Source organism: Doryrhamphus excisus, chromosome 4 (genome assembly GCF_030265055.1).
Source record: "Doryrhamphus excisus isolate RoL2022-K1 chromosome 4, RoL_Dexc_1.0, whole genome shotgun sequence".
In the NCBI taxonomy this organism is placed as follows: domain Eukaryota; kingdom Metazoa; phylum Chordata; class Actinopteri; order Syngnathiformes; family Syngnathidae; genus Doryrhamphus; species Doryrhamphus excisus.
Window position 1 is genome coordinate 23,886,662 of NC_080469.1, and position 24,593 is coordinate 23,911,254.

The 24,593-nt window shown below is 38.1% G+C and overlaps 1 protein-coding gene across 2 annotated transcripts; it reads right to left on the reverse strand.

Annotated features, from left to right (window-relative positions):
- Positions 1–908: 908 nt before the first annotated feature.
- LOC131128134 (calcium-binding protein 7) lies at positions 909–24,280 on the reverse strand. 2 transcript variants are annotated; one of them, XM_058070720.1, is made up of 6 exons: positions 24,154–24,280; positions 23,645–23,935; positions 9,521–9,664; positions 9,307–9,419; positions 8,102–8,252; positions 909–6,466 (listed from the first exon to the last, which is right to left on the reverse strand). In XM_058070720.1, exons 2-6 carry the CDS (start codon positions 23,751–23,753, stop codon positions 6,336–6,338), a joined length of 648 nt encoding a protein of 215 aa, XP_057926703.1. In that variant the 5' UTR covers positions 23,754–23,935; positions 24,154–24,280; the 3' UTR covers positions 909–6,335. The 2 variants fall into 2 exon arrangements, with proteins under 2 accessions (XP_057926703.1, XP_057926702.1); XM_058070719.1 differs by lacking the exon at positions 24,154–24,280 and having other exon boundaries at positions 23,645–24,043.
- Between the last annotated feature and the right edge of the window lie 313 nt (positions 24,281–24,593).

Below are 24,593 nucleotides of genomic sequence, written 5' to 3' on the forward strand. Positions count from 1 at the left end.
GTGCTTCGCAAAACAAACAAGCGGCTCAAGTGTGACTGTGACCATTTTATTTTATTCTAACTTTTTTTTTTTGGTAGCAGACTTCTTTGGAGTCTTTGGTGTAGAGGGTTTGAATCCTGCTGGACTTCAAAGTCGGATTGAGGCTCATTTAAAAATAAACTTAAGGTGGAGCATTAGGGCCAAGAGGTTTAGCCATTGCCATAACCCAAGACCCAATCCTAAACCTAGACCTCGCCCCAATCCTAAAACTAACCTCAACCATATCCCAAACCCTAAACATATCTCTAACCCCAGCTCCAATGCTAAACCTAGTCCAAGTCCCAATCCTAAACCAAGCCCTAATCATGTCCTTAGTTCTAGATCACATGCTAAACCTAGCCTCAACCATATTCCAAACCCAGTCCAAATCCTAAATCTAACCTTCATCCATGTCTCTAGCTCAAACCCCAATCCGAATCCTACTCCTGGTCCTATCCGTCACCCTAATCTCAAACCTAAATCTGACCCTGGACATGTCCTTAGCCCTAGCTCCAGCCCTAGAACCAAGCCTTGACCATTTCCTTAGCCCGAGCCCCAAGCCCTAGATCTCATGCTAAACTTAGCCTCAACCATATTCCAAACCCAGTCCAAATCCTAAATCTAACCTTCATCCATGTCCCTAGCTCAAACCCCAATCCGAATCCTACCCCTGGTCCTATCCATCACCCTAATCTCAAACCTAAAACTGACCCTGGACATGTCCTTAGCCCTAGTCCCAAGCCTAAACCTAACCCTTACCATATTCTCAGTCCAAGACCCTATCCTAAACCTAGCATAGCGCTTAGCCATGGGGTTAGGTTTTGTGCAGGGGTGTGGTCTGGTGCTAGGATCAAGAGTAAAAACGACTAAACAGACTGTAGTACATCATTTATTATTTGGTTCAATTGAGGAGTAAACACCATAAAACAGACAGTAATACACAGACAGAAAGTCAAGTCCAGTTGTAAACATGAAAACAACGTTCATACGACCGACGGACATTTTATTATTATTTTTTTTACTTTAGTCTGTAGAAAGGAAAATAAATATTAATAACTTATAAATTTTGATGTGTCAAAGAATAAGGCAACAAATGAAATTATTACTAACTTTATTCCTGAATGCGCACTCATTGATGACGGGAGACCAAATAATAATAACTTTATTATTTTTCATATGGATCAACAATCAATTGTTGTGCGCTGCAGTTTATTGTAAAGTGCAAAATAAAATGATTTATGAGGGCATGGATTATTTTGTCACTTTTATGACTATATTTATTAACAGCTGACATTCTTGTTATCGCGTTATTATGTAAGAAAATCATGTGCGATACTTTTAGTTTTATAGCATATGTTAGCACATGTTAGCTCGTGCTAGTATGTGTTGGCATGTGCTTGTGGACATGTGAGCATGTTTGCATGGCAAAACAACTTAGCATGTGCTATCATCACAGTCCATGTTCGCCCACATAGGCATTTTATGAAAGATATGTTAGCATATGTTAGCATGTGTTAGCATGTAGGTGCATGCTAGCATGCATGACAGCACATTTTAACACATGTACTGTGCACTGTTATATGTTAGTTCATGGTAGCGCCCATTCAATGTTGGTGTATGTTAGCATGCTATGCTATGCCACATTAGCAAATGTTAGCATATCTAAAAAAGTCCAAGTATGTGTTTAGTGTTAGACATGGTTTTGGAATGTTAGCACTCGTTCACCATGTCGACCTACATTACCATGATAGCATATGTTAGCGTATGTTAGCTCGTGCTAGTATGTGTTGGCATGTGCTTGTGGACATGTGAGCATGTTTGCATGGCAAAACAACTTAGCATGTCCTATCATCACAGTCCATGTTCACCCACGTAGGCATTTTATGAAAGATATGTTAGCATATGTTAGCATGTGTTAGCATGTAGGCGCATGCTAGCATGCATGACAGCACATTTTAACACATGTACTGTGCACTGTTATATGTTAGTTCATGGTAGCGGCCATTGAATGTTGGCGTATGTTAGCATGCTATGCCACATTAGCAAATGTTAGCATATGTAAAAAAAAGTCCAAGTATGTGTTTAGTGTTAGACATGGTTTTGGAATGTTAGCACTCGTTCACCATGTCGACCTACATTACCATGATAGCATATGTTAGCGTATGTTAGCTCGTGCTAGTATGTGTTGGCATGTGCTTGTGGACATGTGAGCATGTTTGCATGGCAAAACAACTTAGCATGTGCTATCATCACAGTCCATGTTCGCCCACATAGGCATTTTATGAAAGATATGTTAGCATATGTTAGCATGTGTTAGCATGTAGGTGCATGCTAGCATGCATGACAGCACATTTTAACACATGTACTGTGCACTGTTATATGTTAGTTCATGGTAGCGCCCATTCAATGTTGGTGTATGTTAGCATGCTATGCCACATTAGCAAATGTTAGCATATCTAAAAAAGTCCAAGTATGTAGACATGGTTTTGGAATGTTAGCACTCGTTCACCATGTCGACCTACATTACCATGATAGCATATGTTAGCGCATGTTAGCTCGTGCTAGTATGTGTTGGCATGTGCTTGTGGACATGTGAGCATGTTTGCATGGCAAAACAACTTAGCATGTGCTATCATCACAGTCCATGTTCACCCACATAGGCATTTTATGAAAGATATGTTAGCATATGTTAGCATGTGTTAGCATGTAGGCGCATGCTAGCATGCATGACAGCACATTTTAACACATGTACTGTGCACTGTTATATGTTAGTTCATGGTAGCGCCCATTCAATGTTGGTGTATGTTAGCATGCTATGCCACATTAGCAAATGTTAGCATATCTAAAAAAGTCTAAGTATGTGTTTAGTGTTAGACATGGTTTTGGAATGTTAGCAATATGCACATGTAGCTCACGTTAGCCTGTGTTGGTACTGTATGTTAACATATTTTAGCAAGCGTCTGAATGTCATGTGATTATAATCATGCTAAAATATGTTAGCTTGTGTTAGTTAGTGTTAGGGATAGGCTCCAGCAAAGTGGTAGAAAATGAATGAATGAATGAACATGTTAGCATGTGTAGTGTTAGTCTGTGCTGGTAATGTATGTTAGTTTAGCTTGCAACATTCTAACAAGTGGTTGCACCTAGCATGCTAGCATGCTTAGCATGCTTTGCCACATCAATGTTACCACGTAGTAGCGTCTGTTCAGTGTTGGAGCCTGTTAGCATGCTTTGCCACACGACCACATCTTAGCATGTGTAATTATTTGTTTAGTGCATATTAGTGAATTGTTAGCGTAATAGCACATGTTAGCCTGTGTTAGCGCCACATCAGCGTCAGCACAGCTAAGCATCTGTAAGTATATGTTTAATGTTACAGAAGGTTTAAGAATGTTAAGGTAGCAGCGCATGTTAGCGTGAGCATGTCGGTACATGTTTACATTCTAGCAAGTGTTAGCACGTTCTTGCAAACATGCGCATTTAAGCATGTTAGCTTGTGTCTGTGCCGATTGAATGTTGAGCAGGGCAGCGCACTTTAGCATGTCGACATGTATTAGTTAGCACATGCTAGTCTGTGTTGGTATGTTAATTGTAGCAAGTGTTAGTGTGGCACACGTTAGCACATGTTAGCATGCATAGGTACAGGATGTGTTTAAGGCATGTTAGTGAATATTTTGCAATGTTAGACTATTAGTTAGTAAATGTTAGCATGCTTTGCCACGTCAGCAGATATTACCAACATGTTTTAGTAAAAGGTTTTGGAGTGTTAGCATATTAGTTAGCACATGTACGTTCGCACATTCTAGTAAGTGATAGCACGTTCTTGCAAACGTCATGCGCATTTAAGCAAATTAGCTTGTGTTAGTGCTTTAGTTTGTTAGCAGTTAGTTAGCAGATGGTATGTTTGTGCATGTTAGCAAGTGTTTGAACGTCATGTACACGAGCATGTTAGCATGCGTAGGTACAGTAAGCATCTAATTATTATGATAGTGAAGGTTTTGTAATGTTAGAGTATTAGTTAGCAAATGTTAGCATGCTTTGCCACGTCAGTGAACATTAGCACATCTTAGCATGTATAAGCATGTTAGTATTAAAGAAGGTTTTGGGATGTTAGCATATTAGTTAGCACATGTAAGCATGTTTTGGTATACTAGTGTATGTTAGCACATGTAGCAAGTGTTGAAATGTTGTGTAAACAAGCATGTTAGCATGCAAAGGTACAGTATGCATCTAATGAATATGATCGTGAAGGTTTTGCAATGTTAGCGTATTAGCAAATGTTAGCATGCTTTAGCACGTCAGTGAATGTTACCACAGCTTAGCACGTGTAGACATGTTATTAGTACTAGAAAAGGTTTTGGAATGTTAGTGTATTAATTAGCACATGCTAGCATGTGTTGGTATACTAGTGTTAGCACATTCTAAATGCAAACGTCATGCGCATTTAAGCATGCTAGCTGATGTTAGTGCCTGTGAATACGCAATACGTAGCCGGAAGGCAATCGGTTCAAAGCGTGTGCGGAATGCATCTATACATCTGGTCGGCCATTTTTTTTTTTTTTGAAGTCACATGTTAGGTAAGTGTAATTAAAAGATTATTAACAGATTATTATTTCTTATTATAATCTTATTATTTTTTTCTTATATCCGTGGTTCAAGTGGAAAATTTATAAAAAATTATAAAACATTTTATTGTTTTTTATAAATTATTAAATAAATTATTAATTAATTAATTAATTTTTCATAAATAATTATTTATTATTAAATAAATTATTATAATTTTATTTTAAAAAAAATTAAATTCGCCAATGAAAGAATACACACAAACTCATTTTCTAGGGAAATATGTTTGGATGGATGATATTTCTCAATTGATATATATATATATATATATATATATATATATATATATTAAAAAAAACACTGTGCTTATGTTTGTTTACATTTAAATATCACTGCATTTTTATGTGTTTTATTGTGTTTATTTGTGTATTTTATACATAACCGGATATGACGTTTACGTCTGCATTGCGTATGTTTTTTACGTAGCTCAGTCGACGTGCTAACGAAATATATTAACAAGAGTCGCTAATAAAATAATAAATAATATTTAATAAATAAAATAAATAATATTTTTATTGACCATTTATGGTCATACGTATATTTAAAAAATATTACCACAGCATGATAAATTTGGAAAAATGGAAAAGGAAAAATGGACGTAGTTCTCGTGCAATGGTGGCATCGATTGCGTTCCGGGTACGCATTGCGGTAGCGGATGGTAGCTTCGCACGTCGACATGTGGGGGATATGCACTGCCATGATAGCACGTTATCGCTTATGAAGTGCATATTCGTGCACGTATTTGTTCATGTTAGCAAACATTAGCATGTGTTGAGCGTATGCTAGCGAATTAGCGAATGTTTGCGTGTTATTTGCACATTCCACAGTAGCTTGTTTTAGCACATGTTGCCACAATTTGAGCATAAATTTACGTTCCAAAGTATTTATTGCAACATATTTGCCCCCCCTGTTGGAATATCGAGACCGACTTTCTTTCAGTTAGCATTTCTTTGTAGCATCTTCGAGAATCGGTTTACTCGATGCGCTGCCGGACGGACGGACGGACGCCGTCTTCGCTTATTGCTTCCCAGCGACCCGCAGGAACAACGTGACACTGCTGTGCGTGTTTGCTTGAGGCTAACAGCGTCCGACGGGATGCTAAACTGTAAACACACGCTTAGCGGGGCTTCTCTCGGACGTCTTACGATCTTCGCAGAAATGATTCTGAACAGCATGAAGTAGAACAGCCCTTCCTGTTCGCACACACACACACACACACACACACACACACACACGCTCACAGTTTGGTATTAGAACACAGTCGAGATCATCACAACGTTGATAAGAACGTTTACAAACAAAGACGGCTGTTACAGTCCATGCATGTCATGCATAGATGAATTAGTCCGAGGCTCGCCTGGCGCCCCCTTGCGGTGGAATGTTGCGCTGCAGCCATCCTCGGTTGGAGCTTCACTGGCAATACGTTCCGAACGTCCCCTGCAGTATTCCACACAGTATTCTCGGAATGAGCGCATGGCACACAAAAACACGAGTGGACAGTCACACGACACGTCTCTTGTAGAGCTGCCACCGCTAACGAGCACGACGATAACGAGGAGTGATGTGTGGACATGTGTTTTTGTACACCTTGGAAAAACGTCTTTGTCGTCCCCTGTTTTCTTCTTCTTCTTCGTCTTCTTCTTCGTCTTGGTGTCCCACAGTCTCATCTCATGGGACTCACGGGACGCGGCCTGCTACTTCATGCCGCTCCGCAGCACCTGATTGGCGGCGATGAGCATGACGCTGATGATGAAGGCGATGGCGAAGGCGCAGATGAGACTCTTGCGGACGCATGTTTGCTTGACTTGTTGCGTTGGGCTGGAACCTTGGATCAGGAAGAAAGACAGAAGATCAGAACATCTTCAGAACATTTACCGTCACTTGTTGGCAAAGTCCGTAAAACCTACCTTCACTTTTTATGCTCTTTTTCTACTCAAAATTTTTTTTATTAAAATTTAAAAAAAATTATTTAAAAAAATTATTAAAATTAAAAAAAATTAAAATTAAAAAATATTAAAATTAAAAAAAATTATTAAAATTAAAAAATATTAAAATTAAAAAATATTAAAATTGAAAAAAATATTTAAAAATTTAAAAAATTTAGATTTTTAATGAACAATAATTATGTGAATATTTCTAACATTTTTTTTTACAACATTCAATTTTTTTGACCGATGAAACTAAATTGGAGTGATTTGGACATAACAAGGTATGCATGGCAGATGAAGAACGCAGCATTCCAACACTAACACTTGCTACCCACAGTAACATTTAGTGGTGGTTCCATCACCTCATACCACCTTGTATTATTATTAAACCTCGTACATTATTTAAAAAAAACAAAAAAAACTTAAACTATATTAGGAAAGCAGGAAGTGAACAAATGTAACAGTTACTGATTGTAAAATAAAAATAAAAATAAAAATAAAAATAAAAATAAAAATAAAAATAAAAATAAAAATAAAAATAAAAATAAAAATAAAAATAAAAATAAAAATAAAAATAAAAATACAAATACAAATACAAATACAAATACAAATACAAATAAAAATAAAAATAAAAATAAAAATTAAAATTAAAATTAAAATTAAAATTAAAATTAAAATTAAAATTAAAATTAAAATTAAAATTAAAATTAAAATTAAAATTAAAATTAAAATTAAAATTAAAATTAAAATTAAAATAAATCAGTTTCAGTATTTTCTATTAAAAATTTAATTGTTCATTTTTTATTAGGCAATTAGGGAGTTGCACAGTGGTCGTGTGGTTAGCGCGCAGACTTCACAGCGACAGACCGGAGTTCAATTCCACCCTCGGGCATCTCTGTGTGAAATATCAGGTTGGTGAAAAAGTTATATTATGGGAATAATATCAGAATATTATAGGAATAAAGTCATACTATCATGATTATTTCAAAACATAGTTTGTGTATTTGGGAAAATTACAAAAAAAACAGCAAAAAATGAGAAAAACAGTAAAGATACTAACAATAATATGACATGTTGCTTTTCAGCTGCACGGTGGTCGAGTGGTTAGCGTGCAGACCTCACAGCTAAGGGACCAGGGTTCAATTCCAGGGCTATCTCTGCATGTTCTCCCCGTGCATGCGTGGGTTTTCTCCGGGTACTCCGGTTTCCTCCCACATTCCAAAAACATGCTAGGTTAATTGGCGACTCCAAATTGTCCATAGGTATGAATGTGAGTGTGAATGGTTGCATGACAGTACCCCCTCCCCCTTATGCTGGGAACTCACTTTAGCATTTTAGCATTTTGATATCATAATGAAATTAAGCACTTAGCATGAATTGTTAAAGCCCAAAATCCACACAGTTGTTGTCAAAGAGGCCAAGAGGAAAGGGGGCGGGGCTAGTCATCGTGAGGACAACAATGAAAGATGTTGTGATGATGATAATAATGATAATGATAAATTAACGCCGGGCACAAAGGTGTCGGTCCTTACTGTCTATATCCACCTGGCAGTCCTCAGGGTTCTCGATGTGGTTCTCCTCCGTCATGATGATGTTCTCGATGTCCTTCATGGACAGATGGTCGCAAAATGTGTCGTAGAGGAGACGCTTGAGCTCCTCCACCGTCAGCTTCTGCATGTCGCACTGGACCACAACAAGAGAATCTTTTACTATCTTTCACTTGCTATCATTCAAGTGTAATAAGAAGTTCACCTCTTGATAGGAAAAAGTAAAAATGAACTGTGAAATGACTTTCTGGTGTGGGAGGCAAAAAGAAGTGTTGATGCAACTGCTCACTAATGGATGGAACCTTTAGAGCAGATTTAGGTCATAAAAACGGCCATGAGGTGAAGTGGATTAGATAAGAGGTTGGCATGTTAAAAAACACATGAAAGCAAAGAGGAAGTAGAAGAACGTGGAGGCGTCCACACACAGTTTTGTTCTAAATGTAAAATTGTAGCGCGCAGACCTCACAGCTAGGAGACCTGGGTTCAATTCCACCCTCAAGTTCAATGTTCTCCCCGTGCATGCGTGGGTTTTCTCCGGGTACTCCGGTTTCCTCCCACATTCCAAAAACATGCTAGGTTAATTAGCGACTCCAAATTGTCCATAGGTATGAATGTGAGTGTGAATGGTTGTTTGTCTATATGTGCCCTGTGATTGGCTGGCCACCAGTCCTCAATGAATGAATGAATGTAATTAATGTAAAACAACCTTTTTTGTTGTTTATGTTGTTATTGTTGTTTAGATATTTGAGCTGAACATTTGTGTCAAAGTGAAAGTTATGCTAGCTTTTTTTTAGTTGGGAACTGATACTTTCCTGAAACTGCGTCTACTGTTGATTACTAAAGAAGGTGAAAAGGTAAAAAAAAAAAAATTCTCTGATGAAAGACAAGAGTCCATTATTTTTAACTGTCATGCAAGTGTAAAAAGAAGTTAACATCTTAATGGTAAACGGTAAAAAAAAAAATCTAATGAACTCTAATACCAAAAATGTAGTGCAAAGGTCATTTCTGTCACGGATGCCTCAGGTAAAAAAAAATACCCCCTTATTGAAACTGTTCCTTCATGTGGAATAAGTGTCGCAAAACCAAACAAATCCCACATCTAATTTGCAACTTTCTGCAACTTTTTTCAGGAATTCCAGGAAAAGCCGAACTGCGGTGTGCAAAGCAAACATTCCGGAATATGCTCGTACCTTCCAGAAAACCGAGTCAAAGTCGGTGCCGTTGAACTTGTCCGGCATCCCGGCCGCCGTCAGCTTGGGTCCCAAAAGGGTGACAAACTCCTCAAAATCCACCTGGCCGTCACCTGGGGGACGCCAAAAAGAAGCAGGTGGTGGTGTTGCTTCAGTGTGTGTAGGTGAGTGTGTGTGTGTGTGTGTGTGTGTGTGTGTGTGTGTGTGTCGTCACCGTCCATGTCCAGTCTCTGGATGATGACCTCCAGCTCCACCTCATTGGGCATGTAGCCCAGGGAGCGCATGGCCATGCCCAGCTCCTGCTTGGAGATGAAGCCGTTGCCGTCGCGGTCAAACACTTTGAAGGCCTCGCGAATCTCTGGTGGGTTCACACACAAACACACAAACACACACACACACACACACACACACGTTTAAAGAGAGAAAGGTTCAGTCAATGTGATACAGGAGATACTGCAGGACATTTCCAAAAAGAGAAGTGAAACTGATATTTAAGATGTGTAGCAAAGCCTGAGGAATAAATTGGATCATTCCACGCGGCACACTGGTTGGGAATCGCTGCCGTCTGGGTGAAAACACGCTTTCAGCCAGGGGTGTCCAGAGTGAGGCTCGGGGGCCACTCTTTGGCCCACAACTGTTTTTTATTGGCCCACAACATATTCCGAAAATATAGTTTCACAAAAAAAAAAATTAGGTAAAAGTCAAAAGTCAAAATATTATGGGAATAAAGTTATAATATTATGAGAAGAAAACACCCTTTCAGCCAGGGGTGTCCAGAGTGAGGCCCGGGGGCCACTCATGGCTCACAACTGTTTTTTATTGGCCCACAACATATTCCAAAAATATAGTTCCACAAAAAAAAATCAGCAGTAATCTTCCCAGACTAAAGTAAAAGTTTTATGGGAATTTTCATGTCATGTTATGGGAATAAATTCATAATATTATGAGGAAAAATAATGTGATTTTAGTAGTACAGATATATATTTGGATACAAAAGAAAAATACATTATTTTTTAAAAGTCGCAATATGAGAAAGAAGAAAAACAAAATAAAGTTGTCTTTTTTTTTAGGAAAAAGTCAAAAGTCAAAATATTATGGGAATAAAGTTATAATATTATGAGAAGAACATTTACAAATATTATTGAAAAAGAAAATGTCAATATTAAAAACAACAGCAAAAATTGTGAAAAAGTTTCAGCCAGGGGTGTCCAGAGTGAGGCCCGGGGGCCACTCATGGCTCACAACTGTTTTTTTATTGGCCCACAAAAAAAATAAATTTTCTTTAAAAAAAAATTCTGCAGTAATCTTCCCAGACTAAAGTAAAAGTTTTATGGGAATTTTCATCAAAGAAAAAGTGGTCATGTTATGGGAATAAATTCATAATATTATGAGGAAAAATAATGTGATTTTAGTAGTACAGATATATATTTGGATACAAAAGAAAAATAAATTATTTTTTAAAAGTCGCAATATGAGAAAGAAGAAAAACAAAATAAAGTTGTCTTTTTTTTATTAGGAAAAAATCAAAAGTCAAAATATTATGGGAATAAAGTTATAATATTATGAGAAGAACATTTACAAATATTATTGAAAAAGAAAATGTCAATATTAAAAACAACAGCAAAAAATGTGAAAAAGTTTCAGCCAGGGGTGTCCAGAGTGAGGCCCGGGGGCCACTCATGGCCCACAACTGTTTTTTATTGGCCCACAAAAAGGCTTTTCTTTAAAAAAAAAAAAAAAAAATCAGCAGTAATCTTCCCAGACTAAAGTAAAAGTTTTCTGGGAATTTTCATTTTAAAAAGAAAAAGTGGTCATGTTATGGGAATGAATTCATAATATTATGAGGAAAAATAATGTCATTTTAGTAGTACAGATATATATTTGGATATGAAAGTAAAAATAAATTCCTTATTTAATACCTTCCCCCGGTCTCCCCCACTCGGTTATTACTTATGTTGGCCACTAGTGGGCAGTGTTGGTATCAGGTACTTCCTGTCTTTGACACAACGTGCTTGGCATGGATGAGCGGTGCAGAAGTGGACAGAAAGACAACTTTAGTTTCATTCAGAGACCTAGTAAGGCCGTTACACTCACAATAATGTGTTGTCCTAAGAACCTGTTTATTATGTAGTAATGTTTGTACTTTAGTATCGCTAACCCCAACGTATCGGGTAACCCTAGCAATACCTAATCTATAAAGTATTTATAACGCCGTCGCTACATCTTGTTTGATTTCAAAACTCAAACAGTCTCCTTTCAGGTTTAATTACATTTCACTTTCCCTGCTCGGCTTGATTTGCATTTTTTATTTTCCCCTGCACACACACACACACACATGAGGGAGGAGGTAATATATGGACTCGGTGCTTTGATGTAGACAAGGTATAGAGGTTGGACGTCCCCATGGATGATCTGACCGAGGATGAAAAGCGGCGGGTAAAGGAAAGAGGATGAACGCTTTCTCAAAGGCGAGAGACGCGGTCCCACGCCATCGTTCTCCATTTACGCTATCAAAGAAGCTCGCTATCCCAGCTGTCTTCATGCAAGAGGCGGGGTACACCCTGGACTGGTGGCCAGCCAATCACAGGGCACATATAGACAAACAACCATTCACACTCACATTCATACCTATGGACAATTTGGAGTCGCTAATTAACCTAGCATGTTTTTGGAATGTGGGAGGAAACCGGAGTACCCGGAGAAAAAACCCACGCATGCACGGGGAGAACATGCAAACTCCACACAGAGAGGACCGAGGGTGGAATTGAACCCGGGTTTCCTAGCTGTGAGGTCTGCGCGCTCACCACTCGTCCACCGTGCAGCCCATCAAAATAACAATTTATTCACAAATATAACACAAAAAAAATCCCTATAATTCCTCGCCTGCACGGGGAGGACATGCAGAGAGAGCCGAGGGTGGAATTGAACCTGGGGGTCTGCGCGCTAACCATTTGTCCACCATGCAGCCGGAAAGCAACATTCATTCATTCATTCATTTTCTACCGCTTTTTCCTCACGAGGGTCGCGGGGGTGCTGGAGCCTATCCCAGCTGTCTTCATGCAAGAGGCGGGGTCCACCCTGAACTGGTGGCCAGCCAATCACAGGGCACATATAGACAAACAACCATTCACACTCACATTCATACCTATGGACAATTTGGAGTCGCTAATTAACCTAGCATGTTTTTGGAATGTGGGAGGAAACCGGAGTACCCGGAGAAAACCCACGCATGCACGGGGAGAACATGCAAACTCCACACAGAGAGGACCAAAGTTGGAATTGAACCCTAGTCTCCTAGCTGTGAGGTCTGCGCGCTCACCACTCGACCACCGTGCAGCCCATCAAAATAACAATTTATTCACAAATATAACACAAAAAAATTCCTAGCCTGCACGGGGAGGACATGCAGAGAGAGCCGAGAGGGGAATTGAACCCTGGGGTCTGCGCGCTAACCATTCGACCAGCCGGAAAGCAACATGTCATACTATTATTAGTATCTTTACTGTTTTTCTTATTTTTTGTTGTTTTTTTGGGGGGTAATTTTCCCAAATACACGAACTATGTTTTGAAATAATTATGATAGTATGACATTATTCCTATAATATTATTATTTTTATTTTATTTTTATAATATTATTTATTTTATTATTTTATTTTATTTTATTTTATTTTATATTATTAAAATTATATTAAAATTGTATTAAAATAAAATTAAAATAAAATTAATATTATATATATAATATAATATATATATAATATATTTATATATATATAAAAATATAAAAATATAAACATGTAAAAATATAAAAATATAAAAATATAAAAATATAAAAATATAAAAATATAAAAATATAAAAATATAAAAATATAAAAATATAAAAATATAAAAATATAAAAATATAAAAATATAAAAATATAAAAATATAAAAATATAAAAATATAAAAATATAAAAATATTCCCATAATATAACTTGATTTAAAAAAAAAATTAAATTTTCACAAATTTCATTTGTTTTGTTTGTTTCCCACAATATTACAACTTTAGTACATAGAACAAAATATTCCGTTTAGCTTGAAATAAAATCGATAAAATGGCCGTACTAAAGAATTACCTTTTGAAAAGTGGCGTTGACTAAATTAGTCGTCGTTGTTTGGCGGCAGCATCGAGATCGGCAGAATCTTCAGAAATCCCAAAATGGCGTCTTTGTTTGTCAACATTGCTGGTTGCTAAGGGCGGCCCAAGCAGTTATTAGCTTTAGGGAGCCTTTAGTGTGTTTTTATTCTTAACGTGTTTTTAAGATAATAATAATAAGATAAAAGGTCAAGGTCGAGCGTCCGCCCAGTAGAAATAATCCCATTTGGACATCCCCATGAACAGGAAGTTACATAACGCTACGCTACGCGGGCAGCAAAGCCAAACAGTTAAAATTAGCATCCGGGAAATCTCAGGCTAACGACACGGGGATTACCGTGAAGGCGGCGAGCTAAAGCCTTCGCTCTCTGCGGCTTCTGAAGCGTACGCGGACGCGCTTTGGTCTCCGTCGGCGCCGCGTCTGCTGCGGAGCCGCTTTGGACGCTTTAATTGCCGCACCGCCCGCTCTTCATGTGAGACCTTATCAGTACGAGAGACTATTTTTAAACACCCATAGCAACCTTAATCCATCTTTAGCTGGAAACGGGCCGACTCGGGCACCCGCAAGATTTCAATACGAGCATAACAGGATTCTAACAAGGCTCCTGAGTATTCCCATACGGGGGTGCGGTGGGGGCAGGCAAAAAAAAGGCCTTCATTAGGAAATTTAGACGACTTTAACCTCGGCACGCACCACAGGGAGGACGGAAGACGGTGCAAATGTTACAAAAGAAGCTCATTATTCAGTTTTCATCATGGCCGCCTCGTCAGTCATACTATAAAATATGACGGGAAGGCCTTCTTAATCAAACCGTCCGCAGCTCATCACACTTCATTAGCGCGCTAATAAAGTCCCGTCCAACGTCGTCCGTCTCCTCTCGGAAGACATGACGTGACTTTTATTACGACGTGACTTTTATTACAACGCGACGCTTACTCGTCTCCCAATCTAAACACAGATTAGAAATAAAATCACCCAAACGGTAGCAATGGCGCCCCCTGTGGACGCTGGTCAAACTGCTTTACAATACAAACTAGTGAGCCACTTTTTTTGATATTTTTCAACCAATCTTTGATCCAATTGATTTGGTTTGATTAAGACGCCATCATGTGATGTGTTTAAGGGGTGCATGTTTCCACGTTTTTACCACTTTTTGTGTGTGTAGAAAATTTATATGGGGGCGGAGGGGTGTCATAATTTTTAATTTAAAATATGTTTTAAGTTGACGGTCAATAGAGTGATGACATGAAAGATTTTATTTATTTAGTTATATAAAAAATCAGTATATCATATAGGTAAGTATCCCAATAAAATATGCTATAAATATTAAAAAAGTATTCAAAACAATAGTAAATAAAATATAAAATAAAATGTATTAATATTTGTATGTTATGCTAACAAAATACAATAGTTTCAAATCTGCTGAATTTTTAAACAAAATTAAATGTAATTTTTAAGGCCAAAACATGTATATATTGTTATAATAAATGATAATTATTATGTATTAAATAATTATTATCAATTACATGGAATATTGTGGCAAATCATCACATTAATACCGTACATACTGAATATATTATAATATTTATTTTTATTTTTTTGTCAACCTGTTCAACAATATATATTTTTATGACATGAATAATTAATTAAAATTAATTATTTTGGTAATTATTATTTGTTATTATTAAATATGTCTGATATTGGCTTTTTTTTTTGCAGATAATCGACATGCCGATATTGTATTGAACTTGAAACTGAAAATGAAAAATGAACTTGAAAAAAATGAAAAACTATAAATGATATTAGTAATAATATGTAATTATGTAATAAATATTTTTAAATATAAATTTTTTTTTTAAAGCCTAATATTTTTGCATCATACTAGCAAAAACTTTAAATGTTTTTTTATGGTTAAAAAAGGTCATATATTTGATATGATATAAAGAATTATTACAATGTATTAAATTATTATTATTATTATATATTTGTGTTATTTTTATAATTATTATTATTTAGTACAAGTAATATTTTAGTGATTTTGAGTATGTAGAATAAATGCTTTATAAATGTAATTTTTACTATTATTATTATCATGGATTAGCAGTACATTGCACATGATGACATTATTACAGTACATATACATGATCATTTATTATTATTGGGTTATTATTATATTATATTATTATATATGGGTCACATCTCCATCCTCATCCTCACCCTCGTGTCAAGTTGATCTTTTTGTCACATGTGACGCATGAGAGTGAGACGTCAATGGCTCTCCTGATGCTTGGAGGATCTTTGCATCTTCAAAGTGGAGCACGAGGTGATGGAGATGTTTTATTTTTTCTTTTGGGGAGAAGGAGGATGTTTTTTTTAGTGCATGTGTGTTTCCATGGTAACGCGTCACAAGCGGAGACGGAGGCGTTATAAAGATGGACGCACGTGACACTTGTGGCCTTATCGTTTTTTTTTTTTTTAATGTCTGACTGCTGACTTTGTTACGTGTTCTCGCCTTTCAAATGTTTGTCAGCTGACACCCCGCCCTTGGGAGGTCCGCCCCCGCAGCAGCTTGTAATTCCCGCATGTTGTGTGTGCGCGATGCCGGCGTCTTGAAATAACTTCATTGGTATTCATGTCGGTATTTGGAGGAGCGCGAGGCATCCCTCCACCTCAGGGCCAAGCGATGAGTCAATGTTTTTGCCGTGGCGTCTTCAGTAGGAGCGGCAGAAACATCAAGATGGCCTCACGGGCGCTCGCAGCCCTCAGGAAGACGGCGACGCTCGCAAGCTGTCAGTCAGTCAGAGAGAGGTTCCCAAATATCGGATGTCGGGAACGACTCCGAATGTTGGAAAGACTCAAAGAGAGTAAAACGTTGGGTCCATGGTGTCACCCCAAAGATGCTAAGTAGAGGTTCATGTGGGTATTTAGGACTTCAACAGGAGGAAGACCTCCAAACATGGAAGCATGAAGGCTCTTATTGTGAAAGGGCAACATGTGGAAGACGTGAGTTGACCTCCCCCGTGGCGAGAGATGGCGTCAAAAAGTAATAAGACTGCTGGTATTGCTACTGGTACTGGTACTGGTACTGCCAATGACACTAGTCATGTCAATGGCAGTGGTACTGGTAATGATAATGGCACTATTAATTGTAATGGTAATGGTAATGGTAATGAAAATATATGGTACTAGTTTTATGGTGCTAGTACTGGTAATAACAATAGTTGTAGTAATGGTACTGGTAATGATAATGGCACTATTAATGGTAATGGTAATGGTATTATTAATGATAATATATGGTACTAGTTTTATGGTACTAGTACTGGTAATGATAATAGTTGCAGTAATAGTACTGGTAATGATAATGGCACTATTGATCATAATGGTAATGGTAATGGTAATGGTAATGGTAATGGTAATGGTAATGGTAATGGTAATGGTAATGGTAATGGTAATGATAATATACGGTACTAGTTTTATGGTACTAGTACTGGTAATGATAATAGTTGCAGTAATGGTACTGGTAATGATAATGGCCCTATTAATGGTAATGGTAATGGTATTATTAATGATAATATATGGTACTAGTTTTATGGTACTAGTACTGGTAATGATAATAGTTGCAGTAATGGTACTGGTAATGATAATGGCACTATTAATGGTAATGGCAATGATAATAGCACTGTTAATGGTAATGTCATTGTTAATGATAATAAATTGTACTAGTTTTATGGTGCTAGTACTGGTAATGATAATAGTTGCAGTAATGGTACTGGTAATGATTATGGTAAATGCAACTGTTAATGATAACAGTTCTGGTGCTAGTACTGGTAACGATAATGGTAATGGTAATGATAATATATGGTACTAGTTTTATGGTGTTGGTACTGGTAATGATAATAGTTGCAGTAATGGTACTGGTAATGATAATGGCACTATTAATGGTACTGGTAATGATAATGGTAAATGCAACTGTTAATGATAACAGTTCTGGTGCTAGTACTGGTAATGATAATGGTACTGGCACCGGTAATGATAAACGTAATGATCCTGGTACTGGTAATGATAATGGTAATGTACTGGTAATGATAATGGCACTGTTAATGCTAACAATATTGTTAATGATAATGGTAAAAGTTGTAGTACTTGTACTGGTAATGATAATGATACTACTACTGGTAATGGTAATGGTACTCTTAATGATAATGATAACGGTTATGGTTCTCGTACTGGTAATGGCACTGGCACTGGTAATGATAAACTTAAGGGTACCGGTACTGGTAATGATAATACTATTAATAGTACTATTAATAGTAATGGTATTGTTAATGATAATGATAGCAGTTATGGTACCAGTACTGGTAATGCTCCTCAGACTGGAAATGGTACAGTAACTGTTAATGATAATGATAATGATACCGGTAGTGGTAGTGATAATGGTACTGGTAATAGTAATGTATTGGAATTGTGCTAATATTACTGATACTGGTAATGATCACGGTAGAGATACTAGTAATGTACTGGTAATGACTGATACTGGTCCTGATAGTGGTAAAGGTAATGATACTGGTAATGTAAACAGTAATGTAGAGCTCATTTGCAGAGCTTATTTAAGCCCCACCCCTTTGCCGTTCACTTCCTGTGTTTGAATGCGAAAATAATAGATTCATGAATTGAAAAATCAAGACATCTGATTGTTAATCATGTCACTTCCTGTTTATGATACTTCCACTTCCTGTGTCTCTCCAATTATCCGCTGATTCGAATTCAAGTTTTTCAGATTTTTGTTCTTTTTTGGAACATGACAAAGCTTAGTGTGAGTTGCAATTGCACCCTTAAACAGGTAGAGGGTGCCAAAGAGCGACTTGAACTAGAACTAGACTTTTTCGTGTTTGTGTGTTGTTTCTCCGGGGATAATTACTGGAAAATAAAACGTAACCGGTTCTTAGGCTGGTGATTAGCATGATTTAGCATTTCGAGTAAAAGTTGCGACTGGACTACACCCGCACCGTCATCGACAAAACACAGGTAAGCTAAGTATTTAGCTCTTTTCCGCTTTTCCTGTAAAGGTTCCTCCAAACATAACATTATTATTCTTATAGCGGCAGGAAGATTGCATGGGAGCTCATTAGTGTACCTAACAAAGTGGGTGTACTTTTTATTTTTCTGTTTTCTTTCTCCCCTTTTTACGAGCGTCTACAGGATGTTGCTGACGTACAAAACACACACAAAAAAACAGCATTAAGCAGAGCACGGGGACTCGTTTTGACGTCGGGAGCATGGAAATGGACTTCCCACTTTATTCCACCTGCGGAGTTTTGTGTGTGTGTGTGCGTGTGTGTGTGTATTCCTAGCTATATCGAGCTCCGGTAATTTGACCATCTATGTTCTTTCATCCCTCAAGTGTAGGAGGTGAAATGGAGAATATGGCTTTCATTTTTTTTTGCATGTGCTCTCATCAGTGTACATTAACGTACGTGCTTCCGCCCCCTCGACCTTTTTATACACACACACACACTAAAACACACACTAAAACACGAGGAAAAAAATAGCATTTGTTCACGTTTTATCTCTGACATCTGAGCGCCAACTCGTACGGCAGCACAGGAGCGCTCCCATGGGGGACAGGGGGGGGAGTGGGAAGGGGGGAGATAGGGGCATTCTAGTAATTGAAAATCAAGTCCTCCTCGGCCGCACTCATTTTCAATTATGATATATTCACCGGGGTAAAAAAAAAAAACGTGTTGTCATCGAGGGATAAGATATTTTTTTCCACTTTCTCATGCAACACACAGCATTGGTCAATCAATCAAATCAATCAAAGTTGAAATTTTTTTCTCATGTAAACAGGAGCTGTATCCAAATTACTGACCAGTACTGTGTGTGCATTCAGTATCAGTCAAAAGTATTGAGACTATATCATGTTATGTAATAGGAGGGTGTCTCCAAACTTTTGAAAAGTACCATTAATGAGTACTCGGTCAAAAAAATGCTATCTCATGGTATTGGTTGGGAAGACATGTAGTACAGTACAGTGTTCCCTCGTTTATCACGTTTTTTATTTATAATTTTTATATATATTTTAAGGCTATGAAACCCCTCACCATACACTTTATACATGTTCTCACATTTCTATCTTGTTTAAACACTCTCAAAGTTCAAATTTCGCATTTTTTAATTTTAATGATCAATCTAGTTTGGACACGAGAAATTGTTAAGTGACTCACACCGATTTCACTCCTCTAACCGTGCCTCGTCGTTCTGGTGTAGCGTTTTTGTATCCTTGTTAAAACATATTACTCCTGCCATCGTCCTACTCATTCTTACTTCTTAATCCGAAGATTAACTTAGCCGGTTAACTTCTATTGTTTATTGGTGGTTAGCAAGCAATGCACACAGTTAGCTAGTTTGAGACTATTGATCACAACAGGAAACGGCGCAAAGGAGATTCATTGACAATGGTCTACAACAATGGACCGGTTCTCCCTATACCGGTTCTCAATAAGGACTGCAGTGGCTCTATATTTAGCTGGCTAAATGTGGTCGCACATGAGTATCCAACACCCTCCACTGTCGTAAATACAATATCAGACACATACAACAGAACACCAATAGATTGTTCTAATGCACCACAATGATGTAGAACACAATGAGTCAATGAATCAACAAGGGACAGGTGGGATTTAATATTTCAACTTTCTTCTTCAATAATCTTTATACATTTTCTTTTGTAATATTACAACTTTATTCTCATCATATTTTTCCCCAACAAAATTTTCCAGAAATTACAACTTTTTTCTACTTCGTTTGTTTCTCATAATAGTACCACTTTCAAAAAGTATTTCATTAAAAAAAAAATCAACTGTAAAACAACATTAGCTTTCCTCATAATATTGCAAACTTTTTTCTTAATATTTTTACTTTATTCTCGTAAAATTACAGCAGATTTTTTTTTTAATTTTTGCTGGTTTTTGGTTTTTAATTTCCAACTAAACATTCTCTGAAATAATCTTCATACATTTTCTTTTTGTAAATTACAATTTTATTCCCGTTATATTATAACTTTTGCCACAAACTGGTTTTCCAAAAATTGAAAACTTTCTTTTGTTTTGTTTGTTTCTCATAATATTCGGACATGCACAAAATATATAAAATATTAATTATTATTATTATTATATAATATTTTGACTTTATTTGTAAAATTACTGCTGGTTTTTCCCCCATTTTTGCAGATTTTTTTCCCACTTTTTTTACTTTTCTCTTGTAAATTTCCTTCTAGTAATTCGGACCTTATACCATAATATTTTGGCTTTATTCTCAGAACATTTTAACTTCTTTGTTGTTGTTGTTTTAATTGTTTCTCTTCATTGATCCTTATAATATTGTGAGTATATTCTTGTAAAATTAAGACTTCTTCTTGTAAGATTGTTAATATTTAACTTTATTCTATTATTTATTCTTATTATTGTTGCTAAATTCTATTTTTAGAATGTACCACAGGCCACTAAAAAACAGCCAGGGGCTGCAAATGGGCCCCTGGTGCACTTTGAGAACCCCTGAAATAAACACTACTTGCTTGCAGAGGTGTGAGCTTTTAAAGTGTGTTTAAAGACAGAGAGACGACCCCCCCCACTCCGACCCCCAACCCAAAGAAGACATGACTAATGCCTCTGTCGCTGCTGTTAAAAGTGCATTAGCGCCAAGCATCCCTGCGCTGCAGTAAGCGCCACCGTGGAGACCAGAAAGACCCAAATGGATCACATGGATGGGTAAATTTAGGATGCGTCGTTAGACAAAGTCTTTACTGCGGCTGCAGCCAACTGACACCTAGCCTCGCTGTTAAAATGTGAGTGCGATGTTAGCACGTTAGCATCACATAGCGATGCTACCGTAGCCAATGTTTGACTTGATCTGCGATGGGATTGCACGTTACGACAGACCGGAGAGGCGCATATTTCTGGAAATATTGTCAGAATTCCAAATTCAGATGTAGTTCCGTGTGCTATGTGTCACTTTAGCATCTTTTTTTTACATCAAGCAGGCTTCACTACACATCTTAAAACATAGCATGGACCTCTGCCAACTCGATATCTGTCAGTCATCTCCATACATGAAGGCTTGTCTTACCAGAGTAGGCTAACCTAGCATTATTTTACTGTTTAATGTGAAATGTTAGCACGTTAGCATCACATAGCTAGCCTCCTGTTGCTAAAGTTTCACTTGATCCGTGATTTGAAATTCCGACAGACTTGATATTTCCGGAAATGTTGTATGAATTCCAAATTCAGCAGCATTTGACATCAAAGGTTCGAACCATTGTTACTTGCGGGATAGCAAAGATCCTTGAGGTTTCGTGTCACATAAAACAGGCTTCACTACACGTCTTAAAACACAGCATGGGCCTCTGCTAATTAGCTATTTGTCAGTCAGCTCCAGACATGAAGGCTTGTCTTACCTGAGTAGGCTAACTTAGCATTATTTTACTGTTTAATGTGAAATGTTAGCACGTTAGCATCACATAGCTAGCCTCCTGTTGCTAACGTTTCACTTGATCCGTGATTTGAAATTCCGACAGACTTGATATTTCCGGAAATGTTGTATGAATTCCAAATTCAGCAGCATTTGACATCAAAGGTTCGAACCATTGTTACTTGCGGGATAGCAAAGATCCTTGAGGTTTCGTGTCACATAAAACAGGCTTCACTACACGTCTTAAAACGTAGCATGGACCTCTGCCAACTAGCTATCTGTCAGTCATCTCCAGACATGAAGGCTTGTCTTACCGGAGTAGGCTAACCTAGCATTATTTTACTGTTAAATGTGAAATGTTAGCACGTTAGCATCACATAGCTAGCCTCCTGTTGCGAAAGTTTCACTTGATCCGTGATTTGAAATTCCGACAGACTTGATATTTCCGGAAATGTTGTATGAATTCCAAATTCAGCAGCATTTGACATCAAAGGTCCGTTTTTACTTATTGGATAGCAAAGATCCTTGAGGTTTCGTGTCACATGAAACAGGCTTCACTACACATCTTAAAACATAACATGGACCTCTGCCGACTAGCTATCTGTCAGTCATCTCCAGACATGAAGGCTTGTCTTACCGGAGTAGGCTAACCTAGCATTATTTTACTGTTAAATGTGAAATGTTAGCACGTTAGCATCACATAGCTAGCCTCCTGTTGCTAAAGTTTCACTTGATCCGTGATTTGAAATTCCGACGGACTTGATATTTCCGGAAATGTTGTATGAATTCCAAATTCAGCAGCATTTGACATCGAAGGTTCTAACCGTTTTTACTTACGGGATAGCAAAGATCCTTGAGGTTTTGTTGTTGTTTTGTATCGCATAAAACAGGCTTCACTACACGTCTTAAAGCACAACATGGACCTCTGCCAACTAGCTATCTGTCAGTCATCTCCAGACATGAAGGCTTGTCTTACCTGAGTAGGCTAACTTAGCATTATTTTACTGTTTAATGTGAAATGTTAGCACGTTAGCATCACATAGCTAGCCTCCTGTTGCTAAAATTTCACTTGATCCGTGATTTGAAATTCCGACAGACTTGATATTTCCGGAAATGTTGTATGAATTCCAAATTCAGCAGCATTTGACATCAAAGGTTCTAATCGTTTTTACTTGCAAGATACACATAAAACAGGCTTCACTACACATCTTAAAACATAGCATGGCCTTTGCAGTCAGTCAGACATAAACATGTTTTTTCTTTGTTCGGTTTTTAGCAAAATACTAGCTTAATTGACCAAATATGACATAATTTATCGTGACATATTGTGCCAGTGTTTGTCATGTTGTTGTATTATGGGATATATGACTTCATGTCTGGAAAAACAAGCATGTGTTCAGGTGCATATTAATGAGGTTTAAAAAACAAACAAACACGGGAGCAGCCACTAGCATGAATATTCCTCTCAGCGGATGATTGACAGGCGCACATCATCATTACACACACCCAAAAAACTACACACTGCAATCAGAACCACACACACACTGTAGCAGTAAAATGACAACAATTGAGTGTAGTTCACACCGCAGTGAGAGCTGTTCCTAATATTGTGGTAGCCTGTGGTCCAAATATTAGAAACAGCCCTAAGAAGAGCCTTTGCAGATGTCAGTATTGTGCAGGTGTACCTAATGTTATGTCCTCCTACCCCGAGCAGCGGGGAGCCCCCAGGTAGCATCTCACCTTCAACCTCGTCCTCGGGCAGGTTGACCGGGGCGCTGTAGTTGAGGATGTCCGGGATGGTGCACATCCCCCGGTACATGAGCGTGGAGGTGATGGGGTGCATCGGCATGGCTGCGACCGGTTAGTCCGGCGGCCGGCGGCCACCTTCGTGCTGACTGCTGGGCGGGGAGGATCTACTGACTGGAGCCCGACTTGCCTGGATGGCCACCGGGGGAGCGCAGCGGCAGCAGCGGCGGCGGCGGTGGCGGCGAGTCCATGGAGGAGATGTTGCTCAGTGTGCGTGGGTCCGAGCTGGTGGACACAAAATCAGTTTTTCATTCTTTTTTTTAAAAAAAACAAAACATCAAATCCGTGCAGGTGCGCGCGCACACACGCACGCACGGCTGCTGCAGCGTGTGCGCGGAGGGGTGGGCTCGTGAGGTGAGGTGCGCGTCATCGATCCGCGGAGAGAGAGGCTGCGGGTGTGCTTGCGTGCGTGCGAGCGAGCGTGCGTGCGTGTGTGCACCCACTTGTTGGACGTTCTTTCTCCTCCTCTTCCTCGCGCGGGGACGCGCTTGTCTTTTCCCGCAAAGACACAACAGGTCGTGCGCGTGTAAGGAGATCCACCGGGATCCAATCCTTTACTTGATCGTTTATCATCGCTGTTATTATTTTTGCCTGCAATGAAGCCGCGCGTGCGTCGCCACGCAGTCGTCTCGCACGCGCGCGCTGACAGAACATTAGGTACAGCTGCATGGACAATTGAAGATAAAAAAAAATAATAATAATAATATTCGAATGATTGTAGTTTATGCAACATTTTTTAATGTTTGGACTCTTGTGTGTCACTAAGCAACACATTAGCAACTGTGTGAAGCATCACAACCTATCATAGCAATTTTCAAAACAATGCCATGACATCATTGTTTTACTCGCCTTTCATCCTCTCATGTAAAAAAAAAATCCCAAT

Bases quoted from the DNA above. Each gene is read 5' to 3' on its own strand.
- LOC131128134 (XM_058070720.1), bottom strand. From the start codon at position 23,753: ATGCCGATGCACCCCATCACCTCCACGCTCATGTACCGGGGGATGTGC. The intron at 9,420-9,520 runs GTGACGACACAC...GGCGTCCCCCAG, and splicing joins CCAGAGACTGGACATGGACG to GTGACGGCCAGGTGGATTTT. The intron at 6,467-8,101 runs GTAAGGACCGAC...TCCTGATCCAAG, and splicing joins CTGCCAGGTGGATATAGACA to GTTCCAGCCCAACGCAACAA.